At 34.4% G+C, this 15,901-nt stretch overlaps 1 protein-coding gene across 7 annotated transcripts in view; it reads right to left on the minus strand.

Annotated features, from left to right (window-relative positions):
* The window catches only part of itgb4 (integrin, beta 4), a 76,409-nt gene that overhangs the window by 43,690 nt on the left and 16,818 nt on the right, over nucleotides 1-15,901 (minus strand). For all 7 annotated transcript variants that reach the window (XM_062056297.1, XM_062056296.1, XM_062056298.1 and 4 more), the window contains exons 2-10: nucleotides 12,206-12,294; nucleotides 10,191-10,273; nucleotides 6,006-6,107; nucleotides 5,706-5,910; nucleotides 5,548-5,644; nucleotides 5,294-5,465; nucleotides 2,250-2,513; nucleotides 2,071-2,160; nucleotides 1,870-1,992 (exon numbers count right to left, since the gene is read on the minus strand). In XM_062056297.1, coding sequence (XP_061912281.1) covers nucleotides 1,870-1,992; nucleotides 2,071-2,160; nucleotides 2,250-2,513; nucleotides 5,294-5,465; nucleotides 5,548-5,644; nucleotides 5,706-5,910; nucleotides 6,006-6,107; nucleotides 10,191-10,273; nucleotides 12,206-12,281 — 1,212 coding nt within the window. In that variant the 5' untranslated portion in view covers nucleotides 12,282-12,294. The remainder of the gene's footprint in view (nucleotides 1-1,869; nucleotides 1,993-2,070; nucleotides 2,161-2,249; nucleotides 2,514-5,293; nucleotides 5,466-5,547; nucleotides 5,645-5,705; nucleotides 5,911-6,005; nucleotides 6,108-10,190; nucleotides 10,274-12,205; nucleotides 12,295-15,901) is intronic.

Raw genomic sequence — 15,901 nt, forward strand, 5'->3', positions numbered from 1 at the left:
TTAAAAAAAAGAAGATTGGAATTTATTTAACAAAGCTTTTCTTGTGGAATGCCTGATGCACCCTAGCCTCTCCAGCAGCCTCCAGGTAAATTGAGTTTGAGACCCCTGATCTAAACAGTGGAAAAAATATGCTGATAGTGTGTTTGACTGAGAAGCCGTTGGAAGGAGATACTGTAAAAGTCCACTGTCCAAGGTAAATGCTGCACATTATTATTACATTACTTCATAAAACTACTGTAGTTGTTTATAATACATTGTGTTATATTGTTTTTATACAATATTTCTTATCTAAAAATATTCATTTTTCTTCTAAAAGGCATATAACATGTTGAAATGGTACTGTTTTGGAGCAAGTTGGGGCAGAAAGCACCATTTAAATGGATTTTAATTCATTTCAATAGGACACGTTGATTTCAGATACAAGCATTTTGAGTTAAGAGCTCCATCACAAAGTTTTGGTAGTACTGTACAACAAGACATTTATCAAAATTGCTTTTACGGTATTTGCCTTCCACCTTGATGATCACAATAATAGGTTACAGACTTTTATTTTGACATTCAAAGTAACTCAACAAAAAATGATACAATCCATTCTGGGTCTTCGTTTTGATAACCTTGCTCTTATTGTGTGTGTGTATATATATATATATATATATATATATATATACTATATATATATATATATATATATATATATATATATATATATATATATATATATATATATATATATATATATATAGTATATATATATATATATATATATATATATATAGTATATATATATATATATACATATAAGTGCATATATACAGTATATATATATATATATATATATATATATATATATATATATATATATATATATATATATATATACAAATATACAGTATATATATATATATATATATATATATATACAGTATATATATATATATATATATACAGTATATATATATATATATACATATATATATATATATATAAAATATGATAATTCTTGTTACACATTTATGTTATTCCAGTGTATTATATTTTAAAATAATATTAAAAAGTAGTCGTATATTATCCATATTATAAAGCATTATATTTTACATAATATACAGTAGTCCATAAATGAGAACACAGTGCAAAAGTTATTTGATTTCATAAGTTATATTCAGACTAAAAGATCAATTAAAAGCTTAGGAAGTTTTTGTAGTTCATTTGCTTATTAAAGCGCCAATAAGTCGTTCACCTAATTTAACTTTTTGACACTTTATCAAACTTGATGAGATACTGAATGTGGGTTATATCAGCTGTAGGTAGAGCTGCAACTATTAATTATTTTAATAGTCCACTAGTCAGCGATAATTTCTACAATTAGTCGACAAGTTAAACGATTATTGCTAATAATGTGCTGTACACAATTGAGATGAGTTTGACGTTGAGTCTGCAACTTGATTTTAACTATTTTTTTAAAAACATATTATAGTAGATTATGTTGTAACAGAATAAACATAAATGACTGAGAAAAAAAAAGTGTAACTGCCAAAAAAGCAGAGAACTTAAAGGGGCGCGTTGAGGAACGCCTCAGTTATGTAAATCACAAGTTTGGACCCCAGTGTTCTGTTTGTTAGCAAGGTTAAAATGTCAATGCAAGATTCTGTCAACATGTTTTCAGTGGTCTGAGTTTCTCCATACAACAGGAGCACTCTAGTGTTTTCAGGAATTTGCTCCAAAATGTTTGTCTCCCAAGTTTTAAACTGAACTGGTATGGTATCATTCTCGGGCCAAATTTGGCCCCTGGCCCGCCAGTTGAATAGCACTGCTATATTGTATGTGTATGGTATTAATAATGGCTGTTAGGTTGCTCGCTCAGTCACTTACTACTGCACCAGGCTTGAAATCGAAGTCTCCTTTTTCCGCAACCTTTCCACTGGTGGACAAGAACTGAGCCTCAAAGGCTTTGGGCCTGTCTTCTGCACGAATGCTCATCCTGGAACGGATATTCTAAAATAATACACAAGCAGTGACTTGTTAAGTTCACAGCAGATTGACTTGAGACATTCCAAAAAATGTTTTGTTTACATTAAAGGCAATCTCCATGACTTGAAGGATGTTGGATGAGTCCTCCTGCAGCAGGCCCACCTCAGCAATGGGGAAGTACTCTTGAAGTTTCTTAACAAAGAAGTGCACACAATAGATTATTTCCTACAAAACACTATGCTTTGTTACATACCGCATTGGTCGCCAAAATAACCACCAACCTTGTAGTACGTAAAGGAGTAGTTGGTGACGGCGAATACGGGAATGATGTTATTTTTGCCGAGCAGACGGACCAAGGTGGGTATGGAGGGGTAATCTTGCGTGATATCCTCTGTGTATCTGCCTTCGCCATCCAGGTGGCATAACTCATCGTTGCGTGGCAGGATGCCCGAAAGCACGTTGGCGCCGTCGGCCTCGTAGTGGAAAGCGGACTCAGTGGAGAAAACCAGCAGATGTGTACTTTGTTTTCGCCAACCGATCTTATCCTGAGGACAGGCAGACCAAAGCATACCATCATTACCTCATGTATACATTTTTAATATCAATATTTTTGTCACGTTGTTGCTTTTTTTTATTTGATTTTGTTTATCGAGACTTTTTCTCAAACAATTGTGTGTAGTAGTAGCCTACGTAATAAGGGAATTATTTTTTAAGTTATATACTATTACAATGTTTTAGATTATTGTATTATTTTTGCATAAAATAGGGTTATTGTGTTCTCATAATCATAAGACTGCGTGGGTTCCCTCCGGGTACTCCGGCTTCCTCCCACCTCCAAAGACCTGCACCTGGGGATAGGTTGATTGGCAACACTAAATTGGCCCTAGTGTGTGAATGTGAGTGTGAATGTTGTCTGTCTATCTGTGTTGGCCCTGCGATGAGGTGGCGACTTGTCCAGGGTGTACCCCGCCTTCCGCCCGATTGTAGCTGAGATAGGCTCCAGCGCCCCCCGCGACCCCGAAGGGAATAAGCGGTAGAAAATGGATGGATGGATAATCAGTTAACCAAAGACAATTCCACAAAATTATTAAATGATCAAAACATTTCAAGTCAAAAATATCGGTATCAGTAGCCCTGTATTTTGTTGTTATATTGTCGCCCATTCAACTAAAATTAAATGTATTTATTTCCCTGACAAAATCATTACTGCATCTTTCGAACTATAAGCAGCTACTTTTTTCCTTTGCTTTGAACCCTGCGGCTTATAAAACGGTGCGGCTAATTTATGGATTTTTCTTCGCTAACGGCCATATCGTTTTGTATTTAACAAATAGTTTTCAACACAGACAGAGACACTGAAAAGGTGTGTTATTGTTTGTGCTATGGTGCCATCTTTTGGACAAGTTCGCTCACTGCAGTTGTTGCGGGTTCAACATGTGCTTTCTGTTTCTTTGAACCGGAAGTATATGCCATTTTTGTCTACTATTAGTCAATAGCGGTTCTGCTCAAAAGGATTATTCATTCTTCACTCCTAGCAACGTTTGTAAGTTTTACAATACAACTAAAACAATTCATACTTACGAAACCGTCCCATATCTGATGTCTGTAGGAGTGCTTTCATGCATATTTGTATGAGCTATCGTAATGTAATCAAGCCAGTGTCGTTAGCATTAGCGAATATGCTCACATGTTTACAAGTGTCTGTGTTAGTTTTATTAACTTACAATGTCTTATTGTATTTTTTCAGTTTCATAAATTCACCAAAACGTCACCGTGGACTTATTGAGTCTGTTTAGCCGATTGGAGAGCTCGCTTCCGCAGCTAGTGGGTCCATGACGATGACTTCTGTTTTGCTTTGATGAACCGTTTTACTGCCATGTGACAGGCACAGTTTGGAAACAATTAAGGTATGTAAATTAACATTTATGAAATATTTTGTCCCAGTATATATCTGCAGCTTTTAGCCCGGTGTGGCTAATATATGTAAAAATAGTTTTTTCTCCTCAAATTTAAACACCGGTGCGCTCTATAGCCCGGAAAATAGGGTATATAATGGGAGTTGAATAATTTGGAATGCAACTGTATAATTGGTATTAATAGTAATAGCCAATATGATTACACAGTAGTCATTATATTATGTAGGAATATTTAAGGATGGATTTCCAGCTTCTGCTGTTTGTGTTGCCATGTCAACGTATTCTGCTGAGGTCAGAGGTGACCAAACTGTTTCCATTGAGGGCCGCACACTGAAAAATTAAATCATGCGGGGACCCTTCTGACATTTTTCATTTTCAAAACCAATACAATATGTATATATTTTTTTATCTTTAGGGCTCCCCTCAAGTTTGGTCTCAGGGACATGAAAGGGTCTCAGTCATTAAAATGTTAAATCAGTCATAAGTTGATTTTTTTCAATGCTTACATCTCCAAATCAACTTTAGGTATATCTGTCGTTATAAAGTTATTTATTTTTTCAAATTGTATATTTTTTTGTTAAATCCAAAAATACACAAAATAGCCAATCTTTTAATATTATATAATCAATATAACAACATTGATTTTGATTAATTTTTTTTTGGAGCAATGACAATTTTAAAAAAAAGGAAAAAAAGTCCCACAAAAATTCTTGGTGATCCATGAAAGTATTAAAAATTAGTCATACATTTTGTTTCCAATGCTTGAGTCTCTAGATCAACTTCAGACCTATCTGTTGATTATAAGTTTTCATTATTTTAGAAATTTGTTGGTTTGTTTGTTTGTTTTGTTTATTTTGTTTTTTATATGGAAAACACATAAAATAAGCAATATTTTCCCCAAAAAATGTTACATTTTTGATGTTAAGTAATTGGAGCTTTAAATAGGTCAATAATTCAAAACATTAAATTTGATTTATTATTATTTTTTGAGCAATGCCATTTTTAAATGAAATAAACACCTGCATGGCAGCTTTGTGTTATTAAAGACAAAATTGCAACTTTTTCTCGTCACATTCCACCTGTTTGCTGTTTTATTCCACATTTTTATTTTTCATTTTCATTCAGTAGTATTTTTAAAGGGTGCCGGTAAAAAAAATAGCTGAGGGCCACAATTGGTCCCAGGGCCGCACTTTGGACACCCCTGGCCGAGGGCTTTCAAAATCAGGAATGCAGTTTCCCATCTCACATCAACTATACCAGCCATGGGGCTGTTTCTTTTACTAATTTGATTTCAGCTGGTAAAATATTTTTTCATCAGGTTGTGCTGATGTCAGGTCTTATAATTCCAAAATCCCTTCGATTCATAAGTAGAATATTCTGGATGTGGTGAGGTGACTGCATGTTCTTACTCCACAGACTGCGGCCTGCAGTATGGCATCAAAGCCTCCTTCGGGAGCGTCCAGGTTGCCAGAGATCCTTTCCTTTTGCAGCTCACCATTAAAGAAGTCTAAGTCTTTTGTCAGCTTGATGACATTTTCGAAAGAGAACGGGGGGTCACTGTTGGGCCATGGTTCAGCAAGTCTGAAGAAAATACGAGAGAGAGGGTCGTCAGAAAGGGTGGATTTTCCTTAAAATGTTCATACCACAATTATCGTATTCTTACTTATCGGGTCTCATGTCAGTTTGGGGCTCAATCACTTTGTCCACAAACTTTCCAAATCCGATGGTGTAGTCATCCGACAGTCTCTCCACCAGCGTAGCTATAAAGACAGCATGTTTCAGCAGGACAGTGACAGCCGTCATCACAAAGCGATCACTTACCGAGCTCCTTGCCCATCTTCTTCAAGTTGTCCAAATCGTCTTCCATGGAGTTGGAGAAGTCCATAAGAATGTACAGATCTAGAGGGCCTTTGGTTGGAGCAAACACCTCCACGTCCACCATCTTTTCTTCCCCGGGCAGAAAAGACATGGTCATCTGCTGCGGGGACACCTGCGCTTGCTGCACTTGGACTTTGATCTGTTCTTTCTGTGCAAGGACGAAGCGAGAAAAGACGGAGAATGTTTTGCGAGTGAGAGAGTAATACATGATGGACAAAATAGACGATAGATGAGAGGACCTACTCTTTCAATGGACATTCTGCTCTGGGCGGTGATCACAGCACCAGCACTGCAGCCATGAGCCAGAATGTTTTCATACATGTCACAGCGAGGGCCATTGAAGGTCTAAACAAGAAGGATGTTTGATTAGTGAACAGTAAGGAACAAGCAACAATTCTGACAGCTGTCATTTATTGTAAAGCCACTATTACACATGTGTCAAACTCAAGGCCTCGGGGGGCCTTGGTTTTTTTTATTTTTTTTTATTTTTTTTAAATTTATTTGTCATACAAAAATACAATCATGTGTGCTTACGGACTGTATCCCTGCATACTGTATTGATCTATATTGATATATAATGTAGGAACCAGAAATATTAATAACAGAAAAAAACAACACTTTTGTGCGAATGAGTGTGAATGGGGCTGGGAAGTTTTTTGGGTTGGTGCACTAATTGTAAGTGTATCTTGTGTTTTTTATGTTGATTTAATTTTTTAAAAAAAATAAATAAATAAAAAAAAATTATATAAAAATGGCCCCGAAATACTTTGACTTTTTGGTATATGGTGAAAAATGTGGACACCCCAGTATTAACATATATTCAAAACAAATTTTGTTTGGATAAAATGCTAGTTCCCCTGCCTTATGATTTCAAAGGCAAGTAAATTATCCATCAATTTGTTCATTAAAAAAAAATCCAATGCACAGGGAACTGTAATAATGCAATAATAAATAATGTACATTAAAATTCATATATTGTATATTCAATCAGAGTCAGAGAGCGGCCCTAACTATGATGTGGCCCTCAATTAAAACCACTTTGCCACCGTTGCACTATTTGAAAATGGTCAATATTCATTTGGTAATTATAGTGCATGGGGAAGTTTGTACTGCACACAACTCTTAACATTAATGCTCACTGGACCAAATAAGTGACAACCACTCTATCGTCCCTTTTATGATCCAGTGTAACATTGTTTCAGGGTTGAATTATTACTTTTTGTTGCTTTAATATGTAGTTTATTAGGTTGAATTGGCAGTAGATGTAATATGCAACATCACCCACACCAGTGAAAATTATCATCTCCAAATTTTGTGATTTCTTTTTATCTGACGAACAAAAAATTATAATTTTTTTCGATAAGATTGAACATTTAAACATTATGTAGATGAATGGTTTTCATTGGGCAATGATAATATGTAAACATTTGTAAACTTGTAACTTGTAACATTTATATGTTACAAGCTTCACTCTAGACTCTGTCTTGCTATGCAAAGTACAGAGGTACCTCAACTTTTTTATTTATTTATTTAACCTTTATTTAACCAGGAAAAAAATCCCATTGAAATTAAAAACCTCTTTTTCAAGGGAGTCCTGGCCAAGAGGCAGCAAAGTTACACATACAATTACATTCACATTACACATTAAAATGACAGGATGGACATCAAGTAAAACAGTTACAGATAACTGAGGCTGCTTCAAATGCTCTCAGTTTAGATTTAAAAGCATTTAAGGATAAAAGTTCAGTCAGCTTTCCAGTCTCTTTGTAACATGTTTCAAACACAAGGAGCTGCATAGATTAAATCTTTTTTCTCCAGCTCAGTGCGAGCAAAAGAGACAGAGAGCAACAGCTGATTGTTGGATCTCAGTGCATAAGAGTCCGTACTTCTCTGTGTAATCAATGTACAAATGTAAGCGGGCAATATTCCCAGAAGAGCCTTGTAAATAAAAGTGTACCAATGACACTGTCTCCTAGTGGACAAAGAAGGCCATCCCACCCGAGAGTACAAGTTCACAGTGGTGTGTCATAGCTCTACAGTTTGTGACGAACCTCAAAGAAGCATGGTAAACAGAGTTGACCATCTGAAGACAGGAACGAGGAGCATTCTTATAAAAAAGATCCACATAATCTAGCACAGATAAAAATGTGGCATTGACAAGGCATTTTCTACACCATTTATTACGGAAGAAAAAACCCAGCTTAAGTTTGAGTTTATTCACCAGTTCATCAATAAAAGATTTAGAAGTGAGGGAGTCATACATTAAAACACCAAGGTATTTATATTCATGCACCACTTCTATGCTATTCCCTTCAAGAGTGGAGACTACCGGGGGAGTTTGAGGCACCTTCCTTTGATTGGAGAACAGCATAAGTTTTGTCTTGTCAGCATTTTAAGTAAATAAGTAAATTCTGCACAGCAACAAAAGCTTTCTGCAGGCAATCAACAGCCTTAACTTAAAGGGGAACTGCACTTTTTGAGGGAATTTTGCCTATCATTATCCTTATCAATCCTTATGTAAGACAAGAACACATATGTTTTTCTTTTTTCAATGCATTCCAGTTCGTAGATAAATGCGATCAAAAGCCCACTTACGATGGAGCCTATAAAGCCCTTAAAAAAACATCCAAACACCTCCATCAATGTTTTATATAGAGTACACACTGTAAGTATATATGTAATGTAGTAACAGGCACATTTATAATAATATTTAGTATTTATGTATTTTGCTAATTTTAAGCATATGACGGCACATTCATTTGAAAAATGCCTCACTATTTTCCAGTTTTCCTTCGACAACATCACTGATTACTATTCACTGCAGACTTCATGATCTAACATAATAAAACATCACTTACTGTACAATGTCTGCTGTCATTAGGATGCAGACTACTGGGATGTTCATAAGTTCTCAATTAGATGAAGAATGATTCATAATCCTCGTGAAGAAAAGCGGGTGGAACCAAGCTTCTTTTCATGTATTTCTCGGCATTGCCGGGTTTAAATTGGCTGTCAAATTGTTCCAACTTGTCGGATTATGTCCTCATCCTTCTATCAAGGTGAGAGGCCTGATTTATGATCTAGAATAAACTTACACGAGCTCCGAGGTGAGAAAACAGCTCACCAGCCGATGATGTCAACATAGCCACACGAGCTTGTTAGCTCTTTGTGACAATGCGCCGCTAAAAATACCATAGTTTGTCTGTGTTAACGCTTATAATAACAATATCACTAATATTTGGTAAAATGCAGATCACAAAATGTAAATGTAGTTTTGTTGGCGCAATTTTAGATGTTATTTTAGAGAGCTTTACAAGCGGAAAAGAGGACATACCATTGGCTCCATTATAAGCTGACTTTTATTTACGAGTTCGAATGCATGAGAAAAAATACATCTGTCTTCTTGTCGCTCACAATGATTGTGAACGAGGCAAAAAAAAAAAAAAAGTGCAGTTCCCCTTTAAGAGTGCCGCAACTTAAGACATGAGATAAGAGCTGTCTCTCAGCTAATTGTTATGCTTTAGGTTACAAGCAAAAATTTTACTTACAAGCATGCTCGCCATTAGATGCCATAGCAAATGTCAGAGTGAACCCCGTAAGATTTAAGAATATCTGGTCTTACTCTCTAGCATTAGCTTAAAGCTAGATATCAACATCATTTTGGTTTTTCAAGCACGGAAAGGAAGAAAGTGAGTGGGAAGGAACGTGCTGGGGGAAAAAAAGTAAATGATATTCATAGAATTAAAGAAGAAAAAAATCAAAAACATAACGTGGCGAAGCAATTAAAGCGAATCACTGCTAGTGTGCACCATAATGAAGCAGAATGAGCAAACCAATATGGTTGAAATAATATCTAAACTGCTGACATCAATCCATGAAAATATGGTAAAGCTGCTGATGGTGTGTTTGACCGAGAAGCAGCTGGAAAGAGATACAGAAGAAGTTCACTCTTAAGGTAAATGTTGCACATTAGTGTTATATTACTTCATAAAACTACTGTAGTACCTTTTATTGTATTGTTTTTCAAACATGTGTTATCTCTTCTTTTTAAAAATGCAGTTACATTGCAACATTTTGCTGTTTTGGGGGACCAAGCACCAATTAAATTGAGTTCAATTCATTTCAATGAAAGACGTTACTTTGAAATACAAGTGTTTTGAGTTAAGAGCTCTGTCACAGAATCAATAAGTTGATGTACAGCATTTTGTTCCTAATATTTTATTTAAAATTTCTTTAGCTTTTATTTTATAAAAACAAATTGTCGTCCACGTCCAATATTAAATATTGTCAGTCGTATCGGAAAAAGGGTTGCATTTGCTCACCATGACTCAGAATAGTGATCAACAGCATGTGAAAAAAAATGGAACATTTCAAGGAAGGGCAGAGATTTGGCTCAATACAAAGTTATTTGATGTTTTATGTGCTGACCTCATCAGGACAGTATGCACAGCCTTTCCCCGCCTGCAGACATTCTGAGCAGGTTTTAGACCTGGACGCAAAGCAGTAGTTCGCTGTGGGGGGAAAGAGATGGAAGTGAGAAAGAAATCCATGAAACATACACTTGACTTTATTTTGAACACATATTTTCTCAAAGTATACACATAAAGTGTACTTTCATCATGGAAATGTTAATGGAGGTTCATCGCTTATGAGGCAGAGACTTTTTTTTAAACATTAAATTATTGTGCGCTAATCAATGTTAACAGGATGGTCATTAAGAGGATGACATTAAAAAAAAAAAAATTCACTTTGAAAAAATATTTGACTTTCATTTTTTTTCCATGAAACTTAAAAACATTTGTGGTTAAATCTTTTATTTGTTTACCAAATCCATGTGCCGACCCTTTTGCAGGAAAAACGCCTTATCTCCTTTTATTTTGTCTTATAGTCTAGTTTATTTAAATGTTTGAACCTGGATTGAAAGTCGAATCCGATAATCTTATATAATAAACAATCCTCCGTCTTCTTTTGAGGTCCAGCATGGCATAAAAATACTGAAACCACTGTATTGCACTTGACTTGTTGCTGCCTCGAGCTTACGCATTTGTGCCAATTGACGTTGGCATATTATTAAATTCTTACTATTATTTATTTATTTATTTATTTTTATTGTGATTACTTATGGAGTTTATTGTGAAAAAATTGTGAACAGGAAGTGAACAAAAAGTTTTGCAACTGTTATGTAAAGAAAAGGGGTAGGATTAAATAAGCTCTGCTTCTTCCTACTCCTTTTCGAACATGTTGAAAAGAGAAACTGGAAATTGTGATGTATCATGTTGTAAGCTTGCATGTTCGAAATAAACTCAAACTCAAACTCAAACTCATATACCAGGGCTGTCAAACTCATTTGCATCAAGGGCCACACGGCAGTTTTGACTGCCATCCAAGGGCCGCTTGTAAAGGAATAGTATATTAATTTGCTTATTATATATAAAGTAGAAAAAAATCTGCAAATTTTATAGTAAAAAACTGGAAACACAGTCACCAGAATTTAACTGGAAAACATATAGTGTTTTTTTTTACAACATATTACGGTGAATGGAAAAACAGCACTACTGGTTTTTATGGGGAAAAAATGCAAGCTTAGTCGCCAGAATTTTACTGTAAAATTTACAGTGGTTTTTAGAGCAGATTATTTTAAATACAAAAACCGCACCACTGTTTTTCTTTTTTAATTCTGGCAACTAAACTGCCAGTTTTTATACCGTTAAAAAAATGTGGTACCGTTTTTCTATTTACAGTAATACACCATAAAAACAACAAAGATGTTACGGGAAAAAAACCTGGCAGCTAAGTTACCAGAATTTTACTGTAGAACATATTACTGTAAATGGTAAAACTGTACCACTGTTTTTTTAAATTCTAGTAACAGAACTGATCATTTTTTACAGTCAAAAAAAGTGATAGTTTTTTTCAACTTACAGCAATATGCTATACAAACCAACGTAAATTTGACTGTAAAATCTATTTTTAAAGTGTACAGTTTGATGGATAACTTGCTTTGAAATCATAGGTCAAGCAGATGTTTAAGTATTTACTTTTATTTTGACAACAAATTGTTTGGACAATATGATAATATATGTTGCAATATTGAATAATATTAAAATGTAAGCAATTTCATGCAGTACATACGTATTTTTCTGTCAAAATGGAAACAAACTAATATTTATTGACACATATTATTTCCATGTTATTGATGTGGCGAGCCAGATCTGGTCCCCGGGCCTTGAGTTTGACACATGTGGCATATACCATCAAGCCAAAATGTTCCTCCTACTATCTAGTGAAATAGTATTTACTTACTAGTTAGGCCTGTCACTACAGATGGATACATTATTTGTAGTAAATAAATACAAATTAAGAACAATTAAGTGAAAATGAACAATTTAGTGTGCCACGGCAGAGTGGTTGGGAATCACTGCATTGAATCCATTCACATGTACCGTCAGTGTATGAGAAGGTCATCAGCATGAGTAGAAGCCAAAGGCTCACTGAGAGATGTAAAGTCCATCTCCCCATCTCCTTCCTGCAACTGAAACACACACGCAGAAATACATGCAGAATGAGATGTTTACATATGCTATCAAACATGTAATACAAATATTCCTTCAACAAATGAGTTACGACTTGTAAATAAGACTTTATGCTTGATGATGCCCATGTTTTTCAACCAAGCTTGCTCAAGTTGTACAGACATGTGCTCGTCAGCCACAAAGGAGTGTATTCCATTTAGTGATTATTCTTGAACTTTCAAGTCAGTCCGACCTACACAGTAAGGGTGAGCATATTGCTAAATGTTCACTCTTTTGTGTGCAGTGGTTCAGGACACCATTCATGAGACTCTAAATAAACAACAAGGCTCAAAAATCCTGTAAAAATGAGTGAGATAAACTGAGAACGGTCCAATTTGAACCACCTGCACTTTGTCTGTTTCAAGGTCAGGCATAAGTCAATAGGAGATATGCAGACTGGCACTTCTACAGGACCTCATTATTATTGAACTATCCAAACTTGTTTTCTCACTGCCAAATAGACAATATGGAGGTTAGTGTTTGAGATTTCCAATTACGCACCAACACAACACAGGAAAACAACAAAAGCACCGTCAACAATTTAAGAATGGAACTGAATTTTAAATGGGAGTACTTGACGGCACTCCAGGGAATACTTGAGTGTTAAAATAATTTAAATAGACACACTTGATTGATTTAGGAAAGGGTAATTGCTTGTATTGGTGTTGCCTGTAATTTTTAATAAGATTAATCACACTTTTTAATTTGGATGAATCAAGATTAATCACGTTATTATTCGCTTGCGGTATTTAAATTCACTTCAAAAATAGAAACAAATGCAATTTTTTTGAGAGAATGTCATACTGGAACAATTTCACTTCAAGATACATCTTGACATGACTTTAGACAAAACTGCTACCAAGTTTTGAGCAAATAAATGGCGTGCATTCAAGCTAAATACTAAAAAATGTTCCTGAAAGACTACCTGAATATAAAACTGCATTTGGGTTCAAATATTTGGGACTTTTTTAAGCTGATTTTAATTACGCAGGCGAGTAATTAAAAACCTGTGATTAATCATGATAAATCCATATTCAAAAGTGTGATCGTTCCGATTAAAAAAGTATTCATTTGACAGCCCTAATATGTATACATGCTGTTTTACATTACTACAACATTCCACTGAATCTGAACCATATGCGTCCCAAGGAATTAAAATGTATAAATGCACCATGAAGTTGCTTAATATACATATAAATACATACATATATACATACAGTATATACATATATATATATATATACATCTACACATACATACATATACACATACATACATATATGTATATATATATATATATATATATATATATATATATACACATGTATATATATATATATATATATATATATATATATATATATATATATATATATATATATATATATATATATATATATATATACACATGTATATATATATATATATATATATATATATATATATATATATATATATATATATATATATATATATATATATATACACATGTATATATATATATATATATATATATATATATATATATATATATATATATATATATATATATATATATATATACATATACACATATATATACACAAATACATATATATATATATATATATATATACGTATATCTATATACTGTATATATAAATATATATATTACAGTTGTTGGATGTTTAATAAATACAATTTAAAATAGTATGTCAAGTACCTTGAACATTGCATTTGTTGCCTGTCCCCTCGTCCTAAAAGTAGACTTTACAAAGAAATAGATTGATATACATCCTTCAGAAATGTTATAATTGTACATATTTGTGTTATCCCTCATCTTAATTATAATTTAAGTTTATTTGCGTCAAAAACAAATTTCAAATTCACTCTTTAGTTGTGTCCTGTTACAACACAATACCCCATCTGACCTTGGAATAATCCACAAGTCACATGGTCCACAGGAAGTTGCATCATTCATTCCTCTGCATGCCATGGGAAAGTCAAAAGTATGTTCAACCACTTAATTGTCTATATATTTGATGATAGTTCAACTATGACTGCAGGCCCGGTCCTGTCTTTAAATACTTCTTAAAAAACATTGTTTTGTTGAACTACTGCAAGTGCTTAGTCAGCCTGCCAATTAGCATGAATGTCATGTGGTTATGATTAATGTATTTGCTAATTCACTCCGGATACTTTCAGTTCTTCTACTCAAATGAAGAGTCATCTTGACCCACGGAACCTTGTATTTTTTGTTTTGCCTTAGGTGGGCCAATACACATTTTAATATGCGTATGATTAACTTTGACTAGATGGCGAGAAAGATACGAAAAGACGCTGGTTTTGCACCCACCTTTATTTTATTAATTTATCGCAAAGATTATGAGTACTGTTAATTTATCTAAACGGGAAGATATGAACATCCCATCAGTATTGGGGCGGTTAGCTCGGTTGGTAGAGTGGCCGTGCCTGCAACTTGAGGGTTCCGGGTTCAATCCCCGCTTCCGCCATCCTAGTCACTGCTGTTGTGTCCTTGGGCAAGACACTTTACTCACATGCTCCCAGTGCCACCCACACTGGTTTAAATGTAACTTAGATATTGGGTTTCACTATGTAAAACGCTTTGAGTCACTAGAGAAAAGCGCTATATAAATATAATTCACTTCACTTCACTAATTCACTTCATCAGTCGGCATCCCAGTGAGAGCAGACATTGAACATTAAGTGATTGGTTTATTATGTTTGTTGTCTCTCATGAATTCTACTGAGAGTTGTAGTCAGTGTGATTGATGAAGGAAAAAGCGAACGTTATCATGCGTCCATTAAATTAATGTGCCGCGGTATGCTTAAAATAAGCAAAATGTGTGAATATTACATGTTATTATGAATGTTCCCATTAGTACATTACATATATACTTGCCATGTTAATATATAAAATCTTGACGGAGGTGTTTGGATGTTTTTTAGAGCACCTTTTAGGCGGAATAGAGTAAATCCTATTTACTCAATTGTTAGCTGACTTTTGCTCGCATTTATTTACTCATTAGAATGCATAAAAAATAGTGTGTGCTTGTCTTACACAAGGATTGTGAATGATAGGTAAAACTCCAAAAAAAAGTGCAGTTCTCCTTTAAAATACAAGCTGCGGGCCACAAAATTCCCCTAAGGCTGCAATTTGGGGACCCTTGTTTAGGGTAGGGGTGTTTAAAGTGCTGCACGGGGGCCTTTTTGCAGCCTGCAATTAATTTTTTAACAACCCGAGGTACTGTACATTTTAAAAATACTCTTCCGAAAAAAAAATAAACACAAAACATAAGTGAAACAAAAGAGCACATCGTTGTAATGTACAGAGAAAACGTTGAAATGTTTACGCTAATAACACAATTCTACATGCAGCCTTTTTTTTTTCTTTAAAAAAAAGATATCGACTTTGTATTGGTTTTGAAAGTAAAAAAAATATCAAAATGGCCCCAGCATTCTCTGATTTTTCAGAGTGCGGCCCTCAGGGGAAAAAAGTTGGACACCCTTGCTCTAGGGTATTCCCTCAGTAATGAAATGTTTCATGCACTTTTCTCTTAGTGTGAT

The sequence above is a fragment of the Entelurus aequoreus genome, linkage group LG08 (genome assembly GCF_033978785.1).
Source record: "Entelurus aequoreus isolate RoL-2023_Sb linkage group LG08, RoL_Eaeq_v1.1, whole genome shotgun sequence".
Classification (NCBI taxonomy): Eukaryota; Metazoa; Chordata; class Actinopteri; order Syngnathiformes; family Syngnathidae; genus Entelurus; species Entelurus aequoreus.